At 39.2% G+C, this 23,333-nt stretch overlaps 1 protein-coding gene across 4 annotated transcripts in view; it reads left to right on the top strand.

Annotated features, from left to right (window-relative positions):
* The window catches only part of LOC136438144 (adenylate cyclase type 2-like), a 109,702-nt gene that overhangs the window by 57,549 nt on the left and 28,820 nt on the right, over nt 1-23,333 (top strand). For all 4 annotated transcript variants that reach the window (XM_066432868.1, XM_066432869.1, XM_066432870.1 and 1 more), the window contains 6 exons: nt 4,677-5,013; nt 5,622-5,797; nt 8,442-8,619; nt 9,641-9,790; nt 13,041-13,186; nt 13,686-13,797. In XM_066432868.1, coding sequence (XP_066288965.1) covers nt 4,714-5,013; nt 5,622-5,797; nt 8,442-8,619; nt 9,641-9,790; nt 13,041-13,186; nt 13,686-13,797 — 1,062 coding nt within the window. In that variant the 5' untranslated portion in view covers nt 4,677-4,713. The remainder of the gene's footprint in view (nt 1-4,676; nt 5,014-5,621; nt 5,798-8,441; nt 8,620-9,640; nt 9,791-13,040; nt 13,187-13,685; nt 13,798-23,333) is intronic.

The following is a 23,333-nucleotide window of genomic DNA, read 5'->3' on the forward strand; positions in this document are numbered from 1 at the left end:
AGAGTTTTTCTGAGAACTATTGTATAGTGGCATCCTCGGTAGATAGCTTGTAGTTAGATGGTTTTTTTTCCCTGGGGATTAGATTTTGAGATGAGTAAAGGGCATGTCGGGTGTGACCAACCATTGAAAGTTACTGTTATTATATATCATCCTTATGCCTCTGCATGCCTACAAAGCTGGTGTGTTATGCTTAAGGGCAGCTACATGTACCACGGCTGTACAAATTCAGATTACTCCTCCCAGTGTAGAATCAGATTATAGTTTTTTTACAGTTGACCTGTTTCGGTTTTTAAGTAGCCAGAATGATTCTTAAGTGCTGAGAGCGCCTAAAGCTTCACCTTTGGCTACTTGTTGTGTGATACAGATGATTACATTATCTATATTTCTGGGGGCATACCCCAGCTTATTTTGGGACTGAACTCGAGGTTGTACACCCTCAAGTCTAAGCGACAATCTGAAGCAAAAAACTTTCTATGGGAATGAAGGATATCGCTGTAGATAAGAATTGGTGTGTGCACCGTTGTATCTGTATATAGCCGGTATAAGTTACTATAACTGCCCTTTGGTGTAATGCACAAGCTTTGAACAGCAAAAGAAAAGAGATTATTTATTTTTTATTTGTTTATTGGTTCGCACAAATGAATTAAGAAACAGAGGCAAATAAATATACAAAATATAACAATAGTGCAGGAAGAGGGAGGAAACCCGGGAGGCTTTCTAGGTCCTCCTCCTATGAACTAACTAATAATGATAATAAAATACAATTATAAAGAAAACCATAGATATAACCAATTTCTAAATTAAATACACTTCAATTCAGAAGTTACAATCATATATGTGACTGGTTTCTGTTGAATGCAATACAATATACAATACAGGCCAGTCTCGCAGGCAACCACTGCATTAATTGTTGTCTGAATTGCGCTTGGGTTTACAGTTACTGTATTACACGAATATTTGTCTAAATGAACAGTAACTGTTGGAGATAATATGATACAGATTAAAGAATAAGGACCTCAAAGTCATATGTTGAGTTGGCAAAGAGCTTTATGTAAGTATATATGTGATTTCGATTGTTATTCAACTTAATCTGACTGAGTATTGTTACAAATTATACATATCAGATCATAAAGGCCATGAGCCATGCCCCCATCATAATTGGATGATGGGGGCATGATTGGGAAGACTGATTTGTTCCAGTCATTGCAAACGGGCATATACCTTCCACCAAAGCAACCTAAGAGTAATGCAGAATACAAATTTTAGCTTTAGTCTGGAGTTAAAATTTTCAACGAATGGATGCTTTTTTCTTCATCATTTCATTCAAATGTTCAAATATAAAGTGTAAATTATTTCCACTATGCTACAATAGGACCTATTATTCAGCAAGTATTTATTGATTCATCTAAAATATATCAGAAATGAATAAAAACACACTTTTGAGGGTATAAGACCAAGGTGCATTTTGCAAGAAAAAAGCCTTTCTGCTAGCAATAAGTGTAAATTGGCATTAAGACGTGTTCCCCTGCCAGCTGTCTTCTGACGAGTAATAGTTGAGAACTGCATGTTGTAATACTGGTACATATTGCGACTATGACCTACCACTTTTAACTGATGGCACCCTGGTATATAAATTGTATACTTGCACTGAAGACTGCTTTTCTATCTGCCTGGCCTGTCATTGTGACTCATAGAGACAGTTTTTGTGACCTTGCACATTTCAAGTGCTTTTAGTGCAGGCTAAAATTCTTTGCAATGGGTGTGACCTATGATTGCATATTAGAATTGCTTTGAAAATGCATGAAAGGTCCCAGAAAATGATGCATTTGAAAGTATGTAAAATGGGGGGTAATCGGCTACAACATTCAGTACATGTTTCATCAAACAGGAAAGTCAAAATGTTTCTACAAAGGGGAAAAAAAATCAACAGGAACACATTACTTGCCAGTGCCTGGTGAGAAGAGTAGTGTGATTATGTGTTTTTTCTTCCAGACTTGTCGTTGCACTGGGCTCTATAAATGGGTAGAGTGTTCACCTTGCATTTGAGAGATCACAGGTTCAATCCCAGCCAAGTCACACCAAAGCAGGGCTATCTCCAGGACAAAAAATTTCACCCTTTCCGTCCCGAATTCTGAACTTTATGACTTGAAATTAAAGTATCTTTGAAAGCTTAAAATGATGAATTTAACAACTAAAATTCAAAGCATCAGCTCCCAAACAAGGACTGGGATGGACAAAAATTCAAAGCTGGAGACAGCCCTGCACCAAAGACACAAAAGAAAATGGAACATACTGCTTTCTCTGCAAAGCTGACTCACTGAGAAAGAGGCAGTTGAACTTATACACAACACTACCAGTGAACAAGCCCCCGACTGTAGTGATTGTACATTGTTGATGAGTGACCCAGGGCTAAAGAAACGTAGATGAACATCACTCCATGACCATAAATGGTATGGTAAGCACTTTGACCTTTGTTTGACCTTGAAAACCAGTCACCATGGTACATGCATGGATGAAGTGCTCTCTATTGTTACAGCTGTTACAGTGAACAGCACTTAACCAGTCAAGGACTGCTCTGAAGTTGTTCTTGAGGACAGGACAGAAAAAAATAGAAATAGAATTTTTTGCAAATAGTCTGGGGTGAAGATAAGGGTTTACATAAAGAAATTAAGAGGATTATCCAAGTTTCAGCTTTGTATGGCTCATTTTAAACAATGAACCCCTTTCTTTGATCTAGTACTATAATTTCAGTAACAAAATTACCTTTTGCCTTGTAATATATGAATTGATATTGAGAAATAATTTTAATAAATGAAAAATTATAATTACTTATGATAATATGTGACCACATTTTTAGGTATGTGCAGACCTTTTTGATCTATTTTGGTGGCTATTGAGTTTTACAACAGTTGCTGAAGAAATAATAAAATTGTGAGTAAAAATTTGTGAATGGGAATAGCGGCCCAATTTTTTCCAAATGGGGAAAACAGGACGGGCTATTACGAGAAGCAACAAAAAAAATTGGTGTGGCCCTATGGTGTTAAATGTCATGTTGTGCAGCAAGCCTTGACAAAGTCCTTTATGCTATAGCCATGCTCACAATGGAAAGTACATGCTACCATATATAGTTGCCAGGGTATAACGTTATATTTTGTGCTAGTATTCTGAGGAGAAATTCCGATGTAAGGCTTCCAGCAAATGTAAGTGGGTCAAATTGTGTTGGGACAAATTGCTCTCTCATCTTATTAGACAGTTGTTGAGCCTTGGCAGAAAGCATGTGCATGTAATATTTACTCTGTAGATCGATCAGTCTTATTTCTTCAAAAACCAGCACCTATTATTCATGTAGTTTAGAGAGTGCTATAAAGCATTCTTATTCTTTCTTCGGTCATTGTCCTATTTATCAATGCATGCTTTCTTGGGTTATTGCCTTTTTTGGCAACCATAGGTCATTCCCCTAAAGAGATAAATTGTTGATATAATCGTTTGGAATCAATAAATGCTATTGGGGACAGGCAACACAAATTTTTGTTCATAATTGGCATCCGTGTGTGCATTGGTATGACCTAGAGGGCATTCACCCCTTTCTCCCCCGAACTCTTAGTAAACTCTATTTTGTAGATGGCTTACATGACATCCATGAGTGTCTATCTTTGAACTAGAGGGTATTCAACCCGTCTTCCCCCAAACTCTTTGTAAACTCTATAAAACTCATGGCTCAACTAGCAGTCGTTTCAACCCAGTGAGGCACATGTAGGCTTTATATAGCCATTATAGAAGAAGCTTGCTGAGGTTTTATTGGATTTTGTAGCTTTGTTTTCAAGTCCTTTTTGCTGTTACGGTGGAATAGTCATTCATAAGATATATCTCTACTGATTCCACTTGACTTCCTTGTTGATTCTTTATCAGTCTAAGATGTTGTGCATGCAAGTCAGAGTAATTTCTTTGCTATTTCTCAGTAGAATTTGTAGGAAAACTGTTGCAGTCAAACCTGCATTCAGTAACCACTCAAGGGACTGAGGAAAGATGGTTGCTGAGGACAGATGGTTACTCTGGACGGGATGGGGTTAACTGAATTTGTTAAAATGAACTATGTCTTGGTAGAATTTGTAGGAAAACTGTTGCAGTCAACGTTTAAATTGTACCACTCTATGTCTTGGTTTGTAGACTCTTTGTAACCCTAAAATGCTGGGCATGCAAGAGTCATTTCTTTGCTGATTCACAGTAAAATTTTTAGGAAAACTGTTAAAGTCAAACCTGAATTCAAAAATGGTTGCTGAGGACAGGTGGTTGGTCGTCCGGGTGGGGTTAACTAAATTTATGTAAATATGGACAGGGCTGATAGCCAGAGCTCATAGCCAGCCAGTCTATCCTCTGGGAACCAACAGATCTAGGGGGAAGGAGGAAAAAGGGCAGAAAATGCGCAACCTTCATCAACAACTTAGAAAGGGATGTTGGGCACAGTAACATTACTACAATAGAACTTCGCTCACTGATGGAGGACAGGGCTGAGTGGAGAAGAAGAACCCATTGTTCCCTGTGTTGGCATCGCCAGATGTCTACGTTCAAGGTTCAAGGACGGGGCTGTTTTAATGTGGCTTGTGACTGGAGGTGGTTGCCTGTGCCAGGTTTGATTGTATTACCAATAATGGTTGTCTGTTGGTTGTTTTTTTTAGGCTGCTGGATGTATGACAAGGCACTACGACTACTGACATGATCCACCACAGTCGCTCCCCCGTCTCTACAGAAATGGTGGAAACCTCGTCCTCCCAACACTGCTTCCTGCAGCAGGCCCCCAACGAGACCCCCTGCGTAGCGGACCAGGCTTCCGTCTCCTCCATGGAGAACGAGTTGTCGCTACAAAAGCTGAAGGAACGTTTTCATGAGATGGACATTGAGGGGCTGTACCGACGGTACTGCGAAAGACTGAAACACTCTCTACTGCTGATTCTCTTACTGCTGTTCGTGGCCAACGGAGTTATCCTCCTGGTTCTCTTCTATCTGGAAAACAAAGTAAGTTAGGCAGATCAAGGCTACACTGTATGTTACACTTGAAAAAGAGGTCGATTGGCCAAAGTGTAAAATCTAAAAAGTGCTTAATATCTTATTGATTAACTCAAGGAAAAGCTTTTGGCATAAATCTCTGCCACAAGTGTCAAGAAATCTGGAGAACTAACTACCAAAGCATCACTCAAGAGTTGTTACACATATTTTGAACATGTGACGTTATTACTCATATATGACCTGCATTGATTGTATGAATTGATAATAAAATCAAATTAACAACTACCTGTGCTATTTGAAATTTTTTATCTGTCATTTCATTTAGAATTGAATAATATTATTTGGGACTCCTTACCTAAACTTTTTATTGCACTACAATTGTAGATCTAGACTCTTAACGACAATCAATTATCCAGGCAACGTGCAGTTCTTTTGCCTGCTATTGAGTGTTATTGTTGAGTTACAGAATGTTCACTTTTTTTGTAATTCACAGCTTTACGTAATACAAAATGTTTATTCTGGCCTAATATCATTCGTCTTTAAGGGTGAAGTTTTAATTGCTGTTACTTTGGGTAAGTTGATTTAGAAAGTTAAACATGACCAAAATTGTCTTTCAGTCCTTTCATCAACACTTCGAGATCCCTGTCATCATTGGGATCACGGCTACCATCCTCCTGGCGATCTTCCTGGTACTGCAGTTCTCCCGCCTGCTGCACAACTTCATCACCCTGGTGTCTCTGTTCATCTGGCTTCTCCTGCTGGGTGGGGGGCTCGGATTCATGTTCTCACAAAGGTGCAGTAGTTGAAGTAGTACTGTAAAAGCAGAAATGTTCGCGGTGGTTTTATGTTTACAGTTTTGCGGGGAACGTTTCGCAGCGAACTTAAAACCACTGCAAACATTTTTGTCCAATACTGTAGCAGTATGCGACTATAGCCCTGCCGCAAACTTAAAACCATCGCAAACACTTCATTTTTGCCTTAGCGTGAAATAAAAACCACATGAAGTTAAATGCATTACAGAATATTGATTGAAAGGGGCATAATTTGCAGTAATATAGATTGAAGGGGACCTAATTTGAACATCTCCTTTTAGATTGAATTTTTGAACTAATTTTCAACATATTCCCTTCATTTTTACACATTTTTAGCATTGGTAAAAACAACGCAAAAAAAAAGCCCATGCAAGGTTCCCTATTTTGGGGTTACTGAGCCCATTCAAAGCTTCCCAATGCATATTTCAATACTTTCTTATGACACAAAGTCACATTCATATGCTATGAATATTGCTATGCAGTGTAATAAAATGTTCCGGGGAGCCCCTAGATTTTTTCAGCCTCCTGCTCTTGCTACTTTGGTTTATCCTGCCCTCTAGAGTCCAGCCTGGCAGCAATGCTGCATTCAAACAAATTTGGATTCAACTTGACTTTGTCAGGGTGAACGACTCATTACCCAATTGGGTGACTGACCTTTGAAGCACCCTAAGGGGTCAAAGGTGCCTGGTATCCTGTACTGACCCCATTTTTGTAATTTAAGGTTGATTGGTAAATTTATTGTGTAGCATGGAAAGCTTAAACTCTAATCATGCTGCTTACCAGCATTGATGACCCTTTTGATATCCTGTAGCATGTAAACTCACTTCTGTTTCCTGTCAAAGATATCAGAAAATTGTTTCGTAAAAAATGTAATTCATTTGTTGCCAATGCACACAAAGAAATATTCACCAACCATGCAAGCAGGAAAATATATTCAAAGACTAAAACTGCTGTAATAACTGCTCAGTATTTCAGCTAGAGGAACTCAGTCTTATAGTTTGCTAAAACTAGAGGTGCATGTACTTTTTGTTTGTAGGCAACGGTGACTAAGTCTGCTGCCTTTGCTCAAGTCTGCTTGAAGACTGCACTTCTAAAGAATGATAACACAACTTTAGCTCCTGTTCTCAAAAAACATGACACACCGTTAAGCTAATTGAATCATTAGCTCAAGCTTGTTTTGACTTTGTCTTAGTTTTGTATTAGATGAAAGTGTCTAATATTTGCCTTTATTTTCGTATCAGTTCATTTTTTTTAGTTAGATATCTGTTGGATCTTTCTATAAGTCACTATATATATAGCTAGCGGGTGCCACTTGAAACGTCTGTTGACCGTTAAATGAATCTATCCAGTTGCTTGAGTAACTGTTGAGTAACTGTGACAACATACGGCGCAATCGGTAGAGTGTTTTGCCCACCACCAAGAGGTCCCCGGCTCGAAACCACAGAATCCGATATGCCCCGATATTGTGCCCTTGGGAAAGGCACTTTACCCGACTTTCCTCACTTCACTCAGATGTAAATGAGTGCCTAGCTTTGGTTAGGAATGTCCCTAAGATAGGACGTTAAATGGAGGTCCCGTGTTTGAGAAGAGCCACACCTCGAGCATGTTAAAGAACCCACCCCACTTATCGAAAAGACTAGGGGTCCTTCCTGGCAGTGTAAGTGGTTCCTATGGCCGCACATGGGGCAATTGTCGAATTGAGGTCACCTGAGTTAGGGCCAAATGGCAGCCGCTCCAGACCCTTGCAATATAGCCCTGACAGTTGTGTGCTCCTGGCTGCTAAGAGAGAGTAGTCGGCCTACCTAATAATAACTGTTATCTATCTTTTTACCTGGTATTATGCCTTTCATTGAGCTCCTTCAAATCTCATGGAGACTGAGTTTTCTTGGAAAGGAAATTGGTTTTCTGGGAGCACTTCCAAGTGATTTAAATTGGGCCCTGAGTAACACAGGTTTCTTATATAAGGCAAAGTGATCACCGGGGCATGACAGAAAGTACTGACTGAAAACAGGAAGGGAGTTCATTGATCCCCTCTTGTGGAATTCGGTGCGTGACAAAAACCACAAAGTGAACTGACTTTTTCTTTGATGTTTGGAAATGAATTCATGTATGATATACAAACGTAGCAAACACTTACTTTCCACATAACATGCTGCCCATTGCGTATTTGATAGCTATCCGTTGAAGAAGGATATTAAGAATGATGAAACGAGACTGCAAAAATTTAAAGTAATACTATTTTCTCTAAATTTGAACATAATGTGCTAAGTTGATTTTCCAACTGCTACACTACCAAAAAGAAATTTTTTTCTTGTTTTTCTTCCACACAGAAAATTAATCTTCCAGGAAGAAAATCATTCTGTGTCCAAGAAATTGTTCTTGTCAATTGGGCAAGCAAATTTGTCTTCTTGCATTTTTTCTTGTATTGTGATACTGTGTTCAAAAGTAACTACAAGTATGTTTTCATCCTCCTTATACATGTTATCTTATACATGTTTGTGTATAGGCTGGGAATTTCTGTCCTAGGTAATTCCTTGAATAAAGTCCTTAGCATGTATATATTAGGTTATATATAAAAATTTGTGGATATTCAGTGTATTTATAGAAGCACCCTTTGTTCCACAGACACATGAAGCTACCATACAATGATGTGGGGTACTTCTTCATCATTACGTTGGTGTCTTACACAATGCTGCCCTTCAGTAGAAGATACGCCGTCACCGTCGGTGTGCTGACCTGCCTGGCATTCCTGGTCCCTGCACTTATCATCTCAGTACTGGACAAGACGTTCTTGGCCACACAGGTGAGACGATCACATGGACTTTTGCTCTCTTTCCACAGGAGTGTTGGGTTTGTTTGTGCAGACCCTTGTAGTCCTAGTGGCACATACAATGTAAGGCAGCAATTGTCATTGCTGTTTTGGTAGCAGGATATATTTTCACAGGGAGGGGCTGCTAGCCCTTCCCTTTTAACATGCTTGTGGGACCGCCTACAGCACGGGACCCCCATTTTACTTCCCTTCTGAAAGACAGGTGCAGCCCCAACTTTAATGTCCAGACCTGGACTGTTGGGTGTCCTGACTAAATCAAGCTTCTAGCAGCCCTTCCACTTGTCAGGCCCCTAGAAGCTTGATGGCAAAGACCTCGAAGCCAGGAGAAGCGGAACCATCCTTCCTTAATCCTGTAGATTTGCGCATATGTGCTAACATGAACCAATTACCTTTAGACTGAGAACTGTCTGTTGCCATGGTGTTGGAGGCTGTGATGACTGATTTCCATAGTGACAGAGAATCCTGGGCTCCTATTGGACTGATTTTCATAGTGATAAAGAATCCTTAGTTCACTCTAGAAAAGAGAATAGTTCTCTTGAGTTAGAGGGGAATGGCCATGGACAAGCATAGAAGTAACTTTCTGAATTACTGTAAATCCATTTGATATTGGGGTTGGTAATTTTAGCAATTGGGGGGAAAGGGAGTAGTTCACGGCTTTTAATTTCAACGGTGGGAATTAACATCACTGTCTTGAATGTCAGTGATCAAGTATTTGAGATGATGAAACTTTAGCCGTTGACTAGTGACCGTTAAAGTAGCTTAAGTTAAGTTACTATTAAGAAATCAAGAATTACAGTATATTTAGTATTAGGGTACAACCAATTAGGCCAGATTACTGAGCCATTTCTACAAATTAGCCGGACAGGTCAATTTCCACCCTGTTTTCATTAGATAAGTAATGTTGTTGATCACTGTCCATGGTGCTGAACTCGTGCTGCTGTGAATGTGAAATTCCAGGCTTATTTTTCTTCATTCTGTTCTTTATTTCTCTTAGTTTATAGCAAATATCGCGGTCCTTCTGAGTGTGAACCTGGCAGGAATGTACCACAAGTACTTTGTAGACATCGCTCACAGAAGGACGTTCCTGGACACTCGGCACTGCATCGAGTCACGCATCAAACTGGAGAAGGAGCGGGAACAACAGGTCGGGAAATCTTTTTTTTTCTTCTATTTCTATTTCTATAAATGATGAAAATAGCCATTTCAAAAATCTGCTTAGAAGAACAATAACAGAGGTTTCAAGTATAACCTTAATATTAACAACAGAAATTAGAATATAATGTAACAGAAAGTCTCAAATTTCCAACATAAATTTAACACAGGTCTGGGAAATCTTATCATGAAACTTCATCTGTGTTGGTACAGAACTTAAAAGAACGATTAAACTTTTTAAAAAGATTTACTCGCTGAATATTTTAGTTCTTTGGTCGTTCTTATGTTTATGAGGACCTGGATGCTAAGCACACGCCACTCAGTGAAAGTGTGACGTTGTGTGGAAATGTGACGTCAGCACTAGTCAGAGGTGTTTGCCAGTCTATGCTGGCACCCCTGTCTCTGTTTAATGAAGGTTGATCTGCCCTGATGTATACAGATTCCTTAATCTCCTTCAAGAAATAGTCTTTTACAGTGTCAGTGTCAAGAATCATGTCCCATCACCCAAAGTTATAAAAGAACAAGTTGTAAGACATTTTGTTGAGTAAGACTTCAGTCAGCTGAAGGTACTTAGCACTGTAGGTAATGAGTTGCAAAATTTGTTGGACAAATAGGACTGGTGCATTATCTACTCTTTTAAAAAAAAACCAGAATTGACTCCACAAAACCCCAAGAAACCCCGAAGATCAGCCAGGGTGGAAGCCTATCTTGCCAAACATGGTGAACCGACCACTTATTACGCAAAACATGGTGAACCGCTCATTACCCACCCCACCCCATCATTCATTCCCCACCAAAGCGAGACACATGGCCGCAACCTTGTCCCACTCTCCACAAAATCAATAAGGAGGAGGAGGGAGGAAATTACCACCTCGCAAATTGCCCTCTCCACGTGGGACTTGCACCCCGACTCTCGCTGACGAATGAATTGCCCTCTTTTGATGCGTGATTGCCCACTCGACTTGGAACAGATGTGTCAGTGTCACTTGTTAAGGCTGTCGGCAAACTCGCCAAGTGATCTGGAGAAATGACAACGTACATTCCACTTGATTCAATTAGAGTCATTTGACCTTGATATGGAAATTTTTGTGGCTCTTCGTTGATCCGCAGCAAAGTCAAGGAAGAAATTACACGCCGTTTCATCGGTGCCAATACATAAATCAATTTGCATTCCCTGGTTGAATATCATTCATTGACAAAACGACAAAATTAGGTCGATGTTGCATACTACAGTGACCTTCAAAAGCTGACTTTGAATACCCTCTCGCTTGAATACTTTGAACACTCTTATGTAACCAGATAGAAATCGATTTAAAGCTATTATACAATGAAAGTTGATGCATGACTTTGTGTAGTCAGGAACATTTTCTGACACCCCTTTCAATCTTCAATTCCATATATAAAATCAGTTTTGACCCCCCTCCCACCCTAGCATTCATCTTGCAATAAAAAGAGCACCCCATTCCTCACTTCATAAAAACACGCCCAGAACAACAATGAAGTGGATGTGTTAAGAATATCCCTGTCTATATCATTGGCAGGATGCTATAACATTGCATTACCTAAAAGGAATTTGCTCTTGTATAGAGCTTGATGTCGTCTGGCGTAATGGTTTGAGCGTTTGGCTCAGATCTGATGGATCCCGGGTTTGATCCTCTGACATGCCCTGAAGCTGTGCCCTTGGGAACGTCACTCTACATGACTTTCCTCACTTGAAGTTGGAGTGACACCCACAGAGCCTCAAGGCTGATATAATTAGTCTGGATTGTATCCTAAGGCCACACTAATTTTATTTGTTGATTCTTGGATATTTTCAGAAAAAAATTGGAGCGACATGGCGAAAAAAAAAAACTTTTTTGCAAATAGTCTGGGGAGAAGATAAGGGTTTACATTAACATAAAGAATACAAGGATTTTTTAAGTTTCATCTTTATATTATTATTCACCAGGTTGTATTATTTCAGCCAGTAGGTACCCATGTGAGTAATGAGGCTGTTGTAACGCACTCAAGACACCTCCTCGAACACGGGACCCCCATTTTTTGTCTGTTCCAAAAGACGGTGCAGCTTTGACAAGGATACCCTTCCCGGGATTCAATCCGGGGTCTCCCGGATCCAACTAATTGGAAACAGGAGGCTCAACTGCAAATCCGCTACCAATTGAGCTACAGGAACATCGTTTTATGCGATGAACCCCATTCTTTGATCTAGTACACTGGCGAGGACAGACACACACTGATTTGGTGGGCCAACGTGCCAAGAAGAACAGAAATTTTGTGGCATTTTCATTATAGAACTAGATGTCACTGCCCTGCTATCCAATATGTAGTAAGTCGTAAGATGCATGTCATGTCATTACATCAGTGCTTGCCAGCTGAGCTCACCTTCTCTGACATGTTACGACTAATTTGTTGCTGCTGACATTGGGGCTACATGCATACATGTAGCTTTGCCAACTTCATTGATTTTCACGATGTGGACGGCGTGTTTCTCCCTTTGTGAGATCTAGATCTGCTAATGATGAAACTGAAAATACTCACTTGATGCAACATCAAGAATATAATGACTGTGATAAGAGATAAAAAGAGAGAAATGTTGGATAAAGGTTTTTCAGAACAGTTACTGTGATGGTTTTCAGGGACAAAAGGGAGCAAAGTGGGGATAATATCAAAGGGTTTTTGTACCCCATCCATGTTGCAGAGTTTCAGATAACTTGATGTGAAATGGGGCATAAGTGAGATTAAGACAAGCTATATACAGCTAAATACTTTAGGCACAGCTATTAGAACAGTCGTGTAATCTAACACTGTGGTAGGAATATGCTCCCAAGTGTCAAAGGGCAGATGCTAAATGTATGAGGGCATGGTGACCAAGGCTGTTTCAAGCTTTAAATGTTTTTCCATCCCACTCATTGTTTGGGAGCCCAATGTTGTTAATTCTTGTTGTTAAATCTGTTATTTCAAGCTTATAGAAATAAATTTTCATCAATTTCATGTCTCAAGAAGTTTCAATTTTCGGGACAGACGGGGTGAAATCTGTGTCCGCCCCAACAAGCAAATTTCCGTAAAATGGAGGGACGGGTCCTGGATACAGACATGATAGGGCCCCTGTTCCCCTTAGTTCACAAAAAAAAAAATTTATTGATAAGTTCCTTGAACACCATTGTGTACATCATGCATATTCTGGATATGATATTTAATGGGACATATTGGTCTAAATACATTGAATTTTGTTGTATCTTCAGGAGAGACTTTTACTATCAGTGTTACCAGCCCATCTAGCCAAAGAAATGAAGGAAGAAATGATGGGCAGAGTGACGGGCACCAGTCTACACCACAGCACCTCTACCTGCTTCCATAGCATGTACATCAAAAGGCATCTCAATGTAAGGTAAGAACAGAGAATCTAAAAGTATTCTCCATCATACTATCAAATACATGTAATAATATTATGATTTTCATCGCCATGAACAATGGAGATATTGTTTTGTGTGTGTGTGTGTGTGTGTGTGTGTGTGTCTGTCTGTGTGTCTGTCTGTGAGTTTGACAAGTGCTTCCGGATTTTTGTAGTCAGCATAACTCGTGAACCTCTTCTTGGATTATGATGATATTTGGTATGTGGGTAGGTGATGATAAGACAAAGGTCAAGGTTGATTTTGGGACCCCTAGTATGTGACCTTGGTACTGCAGCATAACTTCCGTTTTTTTAATCTTTTGCCCTGGACATGCTATGCCAAGTGCAAATTATGCAAGTTTGGATTTGATTTGCATAATCAACGAGGAAAATCTATAAAAAGGTTACAGAAAGAAGAATGTAAAGTGTAACAGTAGTTATGTGAACTTTTAAGATGATATTGAACAATTTTTCTTCTACATCTTTTTTTCCCCAGTATTCTGTATGCAGATATTGTTGGTTTCACCACCCTTGCTTCGGAGTGCACCCCCGCTGAGCTGGTCAGGACACTCAACGAGCTGTTTGGCAAGTTTGACCAGATAGCCGAGGTAAGACATAACTCTGAATGTTGAAATGCTCAAGGTAGTTTAAAGTTTTCATCTAACTTACCTGACACTTGCTGGGTTAATGTTTGCGTTTTTGTGGTGATCTTTTCACCACGAACTTAAAGCCATTGTGAAAATGCTGCCCGCCTACCCCTTTGTTTTAAGCACAAATTTCAAACCATTGCAAATACTCCATTTTCTCCCTACTTCGAAATTAGATCCCCACAGTAATTACAGTTACTGTTAGTTTTCCTTCATTTGTTTCTCCCTTTTTGTTCCCTTACTGCCTTCTTTATTCTGTTCTTTTCATGTTAAATTTCTTGAAAGTTTTTCAATCAATGGCCTATAGCTCTTTATATTAGTCTGCTATCATACCAGTATACAGATCAAATATACAGAACCTATCAGAAGTGATGGTACCACTACTCAATTTTGTTATTATATGATATTCAATTCAATATCACACCACCATGCCATGAATTATGTATGGTAACATCAAGACCTTTGTTGTCGTATAGATTATGTTACCACTTGCTTATCAGAGCCCATGGACGACCGATGTTGTCACGTTCAATTTTATACAACATCAACCACCCAGGGCAAAGAGATGAGAAGAATTGATTCTTCTTGATTATTAGGCCACACCAATTTTATTTGTTGCGTCTCAGATTTTTGTCAGAAAAAAATTGGAGCGATAGGGAAAATAAAAAGGGAAGGTAAGGGTTTACATAACATAAAGAATAAGAGGATTATTCAAATTTCAGCTTTGTATGGCTCATTTTATGTAATACACCCCTTTCTTTGATCTAGTACTATAATTTCAGTAACAAAATTACCTTTTGCCATGTAATATATGGATTGATATTGAGAAATTTTAACAAATGAAAAATTATAACTAAAATGTGACCACACTTGTTAGGTATGTGCAGGCCTTTATAATCTATTTTGATGGCTATTGAGTTGAACAAATAGTAAAATTGGGAGTTAAAATTTGTGAATAGGAATAGTGACCCATTTTTTTTTTTTCAAAATGGGAAAAACAGGAACGGCTATTCCAAGAAACAACAGAAAAAATCGGTGTGGCCTTATTATTTTGTAAAAGATGATTTGGATATGACAAGTCATGGACGTACATGCAAGACTTCTGGTGGAGGACAATCATAGGGCAGGCATGCTTGTGCATAATGTTAATTATCGCCAAAGGTTTTTGACCCCTTCAGAGCTGAATAAACCAAAATGAAGGCTTTTTTGTCGATTCTTGACACTGGCGAGGATAGATCAATCAATTATTTTCTACATTGAGAAACAAGACTGATAAAGACAAGGCCTAATTGACGGCAATTTTAAAAACATGTGTCATATAGTTAAACATATTTGACATCTTTTGTGTCTGTCACAATAAACAATATGAGTCTGTAAATTGAGAAAATTTCGTGATGGTTCTGTTTTCGTGGTTTTCACAGTGGATGCTCATGGCACTGCAAAATAATACATGTATGTCTCCCTTGTATGACTACAGAATGACAGGATTGTTTCAACCTCAAATTTATAATACAGCGAAAAACTCATTTTCCTTCCTATGACAAAATAAAGCCACTGCAAAGTAAATAAATTTTTCTTACTAATAGTAATCTAAAGAGTATCTCCAGATTTTGTGTTCTACTGAACTTGTAATGTGGACATCACTTTCGGGAAAACATTGTTTGAAAACAATTCTAGACAAACTTAACTTTAGATTCTTTGTGCGAGGGAAAAATCTGTAGGACTTTGTCAGAAAAAGTCCAATTTGTATACAAGCTGGTTGTAGCAGCTGAAATTCATCATACGTATATATCAAAAGGCACCACTAAAATCCTTGCCAAGTAGCCATAATGAATAGTACTGGTGAAATCCTTTGTGCATCAAAGCACACGAGAGACGGGATTTGTAAACGTGACAAGATTGCCTGTCAATGTCGACTTTCGACACAACTTTAGGGCCTTGTACTGCCGAGATATTAAGTCTAGAGCCAGACTGTTCTGACCCCAATCTCTGATGTGCTTGTTTTTGCAATCCTCCTATATCCACTACGGAAGGAAGACGCATGTCCAGTCATATGTAGTATGAAGGCCATCCACAGCTTCCTAAGCCTATAATGCCTAATATACATGTATCATGCACGTCCGCACGCTGAGGGATTTAAGTGTGCCCCCGGTCATAAATCTTCTGCAACTAGGAAGGCCATCATTCTGTATCTTAGCTCATTGAGATTTGTATCTGTAACAGTTCTGTACGTTTTGTATAACCAGAGTTCGGTGTTACACCACAGCTTCGCAGGTATCTGGCATGGCAGCAGCTGGTTGTATTACATTGAATGACCTGTCACACCTGTTACCTTCGCACATATAGCTGCAATCGTTGTTTAAAGCTATCTAATGAGGATGTACTTGTGATTTCCACTCTATGATAGTTCAAAGGGAAAACACAATTTTTAAAAAAATCCTGTGTGGATACCAAGAGATTTTTTATTTTTTTTAAATCAGTTCGTCAGAGCCTGATGTTGCCATTAATTTTACAAAGAAAGGCGGCTCGTACATTTTATTGTAGCAGCATCTCTTCACCCTAGGTCAGAAACATCAATGCTCGAGACAAGCATGACTTCACTGACCCATTAGGAGAAGCGGGGGTTACGAAGGCTGCTCGGGAAATTCCCTACCCCATTCAGGCCAGAATGTTTTTGATCCACTAACACCGGGGCTTTTTCCAAAGATGTTGTGGGTTCTTTTACGCAAGTACATGTACATATAAATCTTAAAGGCATCCAGAGCATTTTATGAGTCTTGAAAACTGGAAATAGTCTAGTTGCTGTAATCTGTATGAAATTGACATTTAATGCCACTGTTTACCACATTTGCGCGCGGATTTCTTATCAAAAGTGCTCAAAAGTGGCACAAAAATAAGCTACATGGTGATCTTTTCGTTTCATGCGCCTAGTGTAAATAGACCGATACCATAGCCCCGCCCACCTCCGTCAAAACGTAGAAATGCAAAATCAAAACATAGAAATGGAAATATTTGACGGACGTGCAGTCACTATCTCATTGGTCGAACTGCTAATTATGATGGACAGTCAGGATCAGTCTATTTGGGCTTGGATTTTCTATCAGTTCTCACCACACAACGACATCGTATCTTTGCTCCTTTAATGTCGATTATTGAAACGTACTATGTGTAGGCATGACTAGAACTTGGAGTTTTTTATTCAAGTTTCAAGCCTCATAAAATGCTCTGGATACCTTTAACAGTAGCATCATAACAGCCTGTAGTTTTTTTAATACGAAGCAAAAAACATTACTCTGAGACTGACATATCCTCGATAATTGATTTTATTAGTAGTCTCTGAAAATATAGCAGTTGTTTTAAGTTGACTTTGTAGACTGTTGAGCCCTTTCTTATTTCAACTGTTGCCTATAAAAGTTAACTCGCCTTTAGCTTTCTTAACAAAATGATTCTGATAGGAGAGTGTTTCTAGAGAACCCTTCAAAAATATTGCATTATTTGCGCAATCTGACAGACAGAGACAAAGCTATCCCGTTGTTTAGAATCAAGACATCATCTACATCGTTGTTACCCCCATATATAGCCCCATCAGGGGCAAAGTAGGGGAGAGTTGAGATCTCGGGCTAAGGCTGGCAGGCCTCCAGCCTGGCATGGAACAACTTAACAGTGGGAGGGGGAGCCGTCACAACCGTGCCAGGCAGGGCATTCCACTGGGGAATAGTTCGGGTGAAGCATGAGTGTTTTTGTCGGTTCTGGCGTAGATAGTTTGAAACTTGAGAGGGTGGCTCCCCTGGTGCGCACCTGAGCTGGTTTCAGTAAACTGTCAGTGTTGATATTAATATCATAATGGTAGCTTTTAGAGAAAAGGGGGGCCACTGCAGGTTGTTGAGCATTTGCGTCACGCTGCTAGTCCACCGGAAGTCATTAAGGGTCACAAGACACCAGAGAATACAGAAGTGTGGAAAGTTTACTTACTACATAAGAAAACAAACAAGCCCTGAGTGAACCCATTCATTGCACATAATATTATATAACCTACAGTGCTCTATCTGGTTGCAATTATTCTTATCTGTATCCTTGTTATTAGCTTCAAAATTGTTCCTTGCCCGTAAGCAAAATGATAATCATTTATGGCAATCAACTTTCCCAAGCCGTGCTGACTATCTCATCTATGCAGTTATTATAAGCTGTTAAAGAAAATTACCATACCTTGGCCACCCCTTTTCAGTTCATTGGTTGTTAGATTGTCTGAAAAAGTCCTGGGTTAAGTACAAGGGTTAGCAGAACACAGTTTCCGGCCTATGGGATTTCTATAGTTAAGGACCACAAAGTAGCCGACGTCGTGGATTAAATCATTATAAGTGTGCAGTAAAAAATCAGGACAAACAAATATGTTGAAGTTGAGGGTACGATCTACAAACTAATTGAAAATCAAAAAAGTTGTGATGGACACTTTGATATGAGTTCATCCAGAACTTCAGCCGACTCACCTCGGCAGGCAACTGCAAAGATCACACACATTCATACGGCGAATGGGCAAACTTCACAATCTCATTCGTACAATCTAAAAGTCCACTTATTATACTACCATACAGTCAAGTTTGTGCCTCGCTGGCTTTCATCACGTTGATGTTTTTACACACGGTTCAAGGTTTAGGACGCACAATTTTTTTTACCGCTACTGCAGTGTGTGCTGCTACCACAAATGTACATAAGTTGAGTACAAACACAAGGGTTGTACCATAAAAGTTCTAAAAAGGGGTGGTCAGGAACCTGTAATAAGCACTTTCCTCTTATTGTTTGGTGGGGGGGGGGGGACTTAATGATGACATCTGAAATTGAAATAAGATATTGGTTTTTAGATATGTTACACCTGCAATTTTGGAAGTGCTGCATGTATAACTCCCTTCCAGATTGGATAGAGGAGTGCAGAAATTGACCCTCAGGAATTTCTTATTTTCAACATAACTTTGAATTTAATAATGCATACTTCCATTTCTCAAACCCAATCATGGGATGTACTCAATTAACCGAAGGGATCACCCTAAAGATAAATATTGTTTTAAAACGAATATCATAAATAAATTAAATAAATACATCAAAATGGATCAGAAGTACTTCGATGAACGCAATCATGAAATTGTGATCGTATCAAAGAGCAATACTAATGTTTGTATTATCTATCAAATAATATTTCCTACTTTGAATACATGAAGTGAGCATGTCAGTCAGTTGCCCCCCAAACTTTTAGGGAAAGAAAATAGTATCATGCCGTGGTTGGGCATTTCTTTGCCATTTAACGGGGGCCGCCCAAACCTCGCACGCGCCCGAACATCGCACGGATTTTTTACTGATCTTATTTTGCATAAGTACGCCGTGTTTGTGTCCAATGACTATGCTGATAAGGAAGGTAAATAACCCAAGTTCATGCACATAATTGTCATTTACATTCAAAACATATGTGTACATATTCATTTCTTGTTTTGTCGAAAAGTAGTATTTTGACAATAATGAGGGTCACTGCGTAGCTAGACGGCCCGGCACCTAAATATACGACCTGTGCCAAGCAGATACATAAGTCACACAGCTATCATACACATAAGAAAAATAATTTCATAAAACACTAAAAATTTGGGTCTTTAAGTGTTTGTTGAGAAGAAAACCGACCAAAGAAAAACAACGTAAACATTGCTGTCGTCTGACGACGTTGTTTTCCCGCCATTTTTTTGGACCGCGATGGTGGCGGGACGATTCAACGCACAGCTTTGTTACGCTCTAACATGTGATTGGTACCGTCTATGAAAAGGAAACTGAATACAGAGATGGCGAAGATGTTTCCCAATAAGTAGACGGAGTATTGTTGATGTAAGCGGTGTCGTTTTTTCGTAATGATTTCGTAAGTCGGGCCGCATTCAATACGTACGTCGGGCCGCGTAGTAGCCTATTTCCCGTGGGAACATGAGCTGGGATGCGCTAGATATAGCCCTTCTCACATGACGTTAGAAGTGCACACAGTCAAAATTTTCCGGTCAAAAGAAAGCTAGAATATAGCAGACTTCAAGCCTTATTTACATTTCCCTAACTTCATCACCAACTTCCGAAGAGAGCAAAATTACCAAAGCGTACTAAGTTAGGCACACTATCTGGCGTAGCACTAAATCAGAAGGTACATTCGTGAAAATGTCTCACAGCGTCTTCCGCATGTAACGCGGAGCATGAAGGGCCCATGAACAGTATGAATACATTTCTTGTCCAAGTATGGTCTTTAGATGAATGTGTTCAAAATTCATTCATTAAAACCTGACCACTCTCTGGCAACCAGCAATGGAGCGCCGTGAGTTCCAGCGCGTAAAAAAACGTCCGATGGTTGGGCACCCCCCGTTATACCTATAATTTCACCATATCATAATTTTAGATTTCATCTAGGTTCAACATGTGGCAATGGCACTTTTAATGGAGTCACACTGATAAAAACTAATAACACAGTTCTAATATTTGCAGTTATTTCTGTCTTATCTTAATAATGTAGCATTATATAACGAGAAACAACCCCCTGGGTAGAGTGTGCCCACATTGACGTCAGACCACCCTTTATCTTATTAGGAAGTTCATTTAACTGCTCACCAGGGCATCATTGCTTTTTGTATAAACCCTCCAGAGAAAGATCTTTTGATGAATTCTAAATGGGTCTGCCTCTCCCTGTGATGTCTTTTTGCGTTTCTGGCAGCTTGCTTTTAATGGATGCCAAACTAAGAGGCTTGGATCCGATGGCAGAATTAAAAGAAACTTTAAGTATTAGTAATACTCTAGACTGTGACAAACTTTTATCATACTGTATGCCAAATAAGAGTTACTCATTAACAAGCAACTGGATATGATTTTGGAAATGGAAAGATGTTTCAAGTAGCATCCACTACTTTTCGTCAGTGACTCTGAGCAAGATTTGTCGAACAGCAGGTTTTAACCACGAACTATGAATTGATATGCAAATAAAGAGAAGATAATTTTAGAATGCCCAATAGGGAAACAAATTAGACAAGGTTAATACAAGGTTTTATCATACTACATAATATCTGAGAGCTTATCAATAAGAAAACATTAAAAAAAGCTATTTACTAAGACATATTCATGCTAGATGAATTGTTGAATAATATTGCTGGCCTTTTGTTGAAATAAGACTGAATATCTTCCCTACTTGAAAAATGAGTTGACTTCTAAACTTCTGAACTTACCTTTGCAGTAAAAAAAGTATTTTATCTGCTTAAGTTTCCTAGTAGTAATACATTCTCTAAGATCAGATCGAATGGATCATCATCAATCGTTCTGTAATTCTGGTCTTTGCGTCAGGGAAGAACGTGATGGTCATAAATCAAACTCTTTAGCTGCATTTCTGAAGGTCAAAGATCACTGAACATGTCAAAGCAACCGCTAAATTAGGAAGCATGGTAGACATGTTAGTCCATAACAGAAAATGTAATATCCACTGATATGTTGGAAGGGGCATTTGAATTGTGGTGTGATCAATAACGTTACATTCAATGTATGTTTTCAACAGCCCTCACTATACATTTCCTATACTTGTGCCAGCACTATATAAGCAGCTTGAGGGTGACTTTCATGTTTGAAATGACTACATGAATCAGGTGTTGAAAAGGTTTTGACTTCCCCCCACTGTGACTGCATCCAGGCAGAAAATTGATATAGGTTACACCAGAAGTCAGCTGTGAGAAGGATAAGCTGATTTGATATAGATATATATATAGCTTCTGGCACCAAATGTTGCCAAGCAAGAGATATGAGCAGTCAAGGGCAGTCAAGGTTAATCTCCAAGCAGATGTGGGGGTGGCAAATTGTAAAGTCTTCTGACTGTTGAGCTTTTCTGATACGCTCGTTGGTGGTTGATGGATGACGAAGTAAGATGATGTCGTCATAAAAACAACAGTTTGGCACCTTATATGTGGCATATCTTAATGTCAGGAACGTCTGACTTCAAACGGTAACGGAAGTTACAGAATTTGGTAACAGGCATTATAAACCACCTTGCACAGTGTACAAGAACAGTGACAGGAGCGATCTGACTTGATTTGTCGGAGGGCCTCGGTAGCTGGATTCACCAATTAACCAGTCATTCGCTGAACTGAATTGTTACGTTCTCGGCTGCTTTTTAAATTTTGCATGTCCTCTCAGGCAATAGCCGTTTTTTTAGGCCACCAATTGCTAGAACTTCTTCCAAATGAAAACCCATAAGTAATGTTGTGGTGCATTTTTCGTGAAACATAATAGGTGTTGTGGGAAAATGAAGAAAGGATTGATGGTTCCCGTAATTTGGCTCATATTAAATCGTAAAGGCTGGCCACAGCAATTTGTACATTTAAATGAGAACGAGCGGTAAGTGCTCTACCCAAACTAGAATGGCAACATTTTCGGGAAAATGCAGGATATTCCCCTCCCATTACCTACACCTCAAATATGACATCCTTAGCATTGACTGTAAGGGTATTATGAAGTTTCTGCATAAATTATGCAAACAAGGCCCTCATCAGCATAATTCATGGCCAGGTGTGTTCACCTTTCCTAAAAGTACCTACATCTCAAATATGACATCTGCAGCTTTTACCGTAAGGGAAATACAAGTTTCTGCATAATTTATGCAAATGAGGTCCTCATTAGCATAATTTATGGCCAGGTGCATTCACCTTTCCAAATGGTACCTACATCTTAAAGATGACATCCGCAGCTTTTACGGTAAGAGAAATACAAGTTTCTGTATAAATTATGCAAATGAGGTTCTCATTAGCATTATTTAAGGCCAGGTGCATTCACCTTTCCCAAAGGTACCTACATCTTAAAGATGACATCTGCAGCTTTTACGGTAAGGGAAATACAAATTTATGCATAAATTATGCAAATTAGCTCCTCATTAGCATAATTTATGGCCAGGTGTGATCACCTTTCCTAAAGGTACCTACATCTCAAATATGACATCTGCAGCTTTAATGGTAAGAGAAATACAAGTTTCTGTATAAATTATGCAAATGAGGTCGCCATTAGCATAATTCATGTCCAGGTGTGTTCGCCTTTCCTAAAGGTACCTACATCTCAAAGATGACATCCGCAGCTTTTACGGTAAGGGAAATACAAGGTTATGCATAGATTATGCAAATTAGCTCCTCATTAGCATAATCTATTCTCAGGTGTATTTACCTTTCCTATAGGTACCTACATCTCAAATATAACATCCGTACCATGTAACATAAGGTACATATAACTTTCTGTAATACCATTAGTAGAGCTACCACCTCACATCTTCTTGGTTTTTGGCGGAAGAAGAAGGACAGGCAAGCAAAAACAGTATATCCTCCTTCCCACTGGAAGGGGAATATAACTATGGGGAAAATGGCCAGTCAGATAGCAGATTTTCCAATCTGACACTTTTAACAAATGCACTTCTAGTCTACATGTATTTGATGGTTGTCTATAGTTTCTTGCTACTAGTAGTA

The sequence above is a fragment of the Branchiostoma lanceolatum genome, chromosome 7 (assembly GCF_035083965.1).
Source record: "Branchiostoma lanceolatum isolate klBraLanc5 chromosome 7, klBraLanc5.hap2, whole genome shotgun sequence".
Classification (NCBI taxonomy): Eukaryota; Metazoa; Chordata; class Leptocardii; order Amphioxiformes; family Branchiostomatidae; genus Branchiostoma; species Branchiostoma lanceolatum.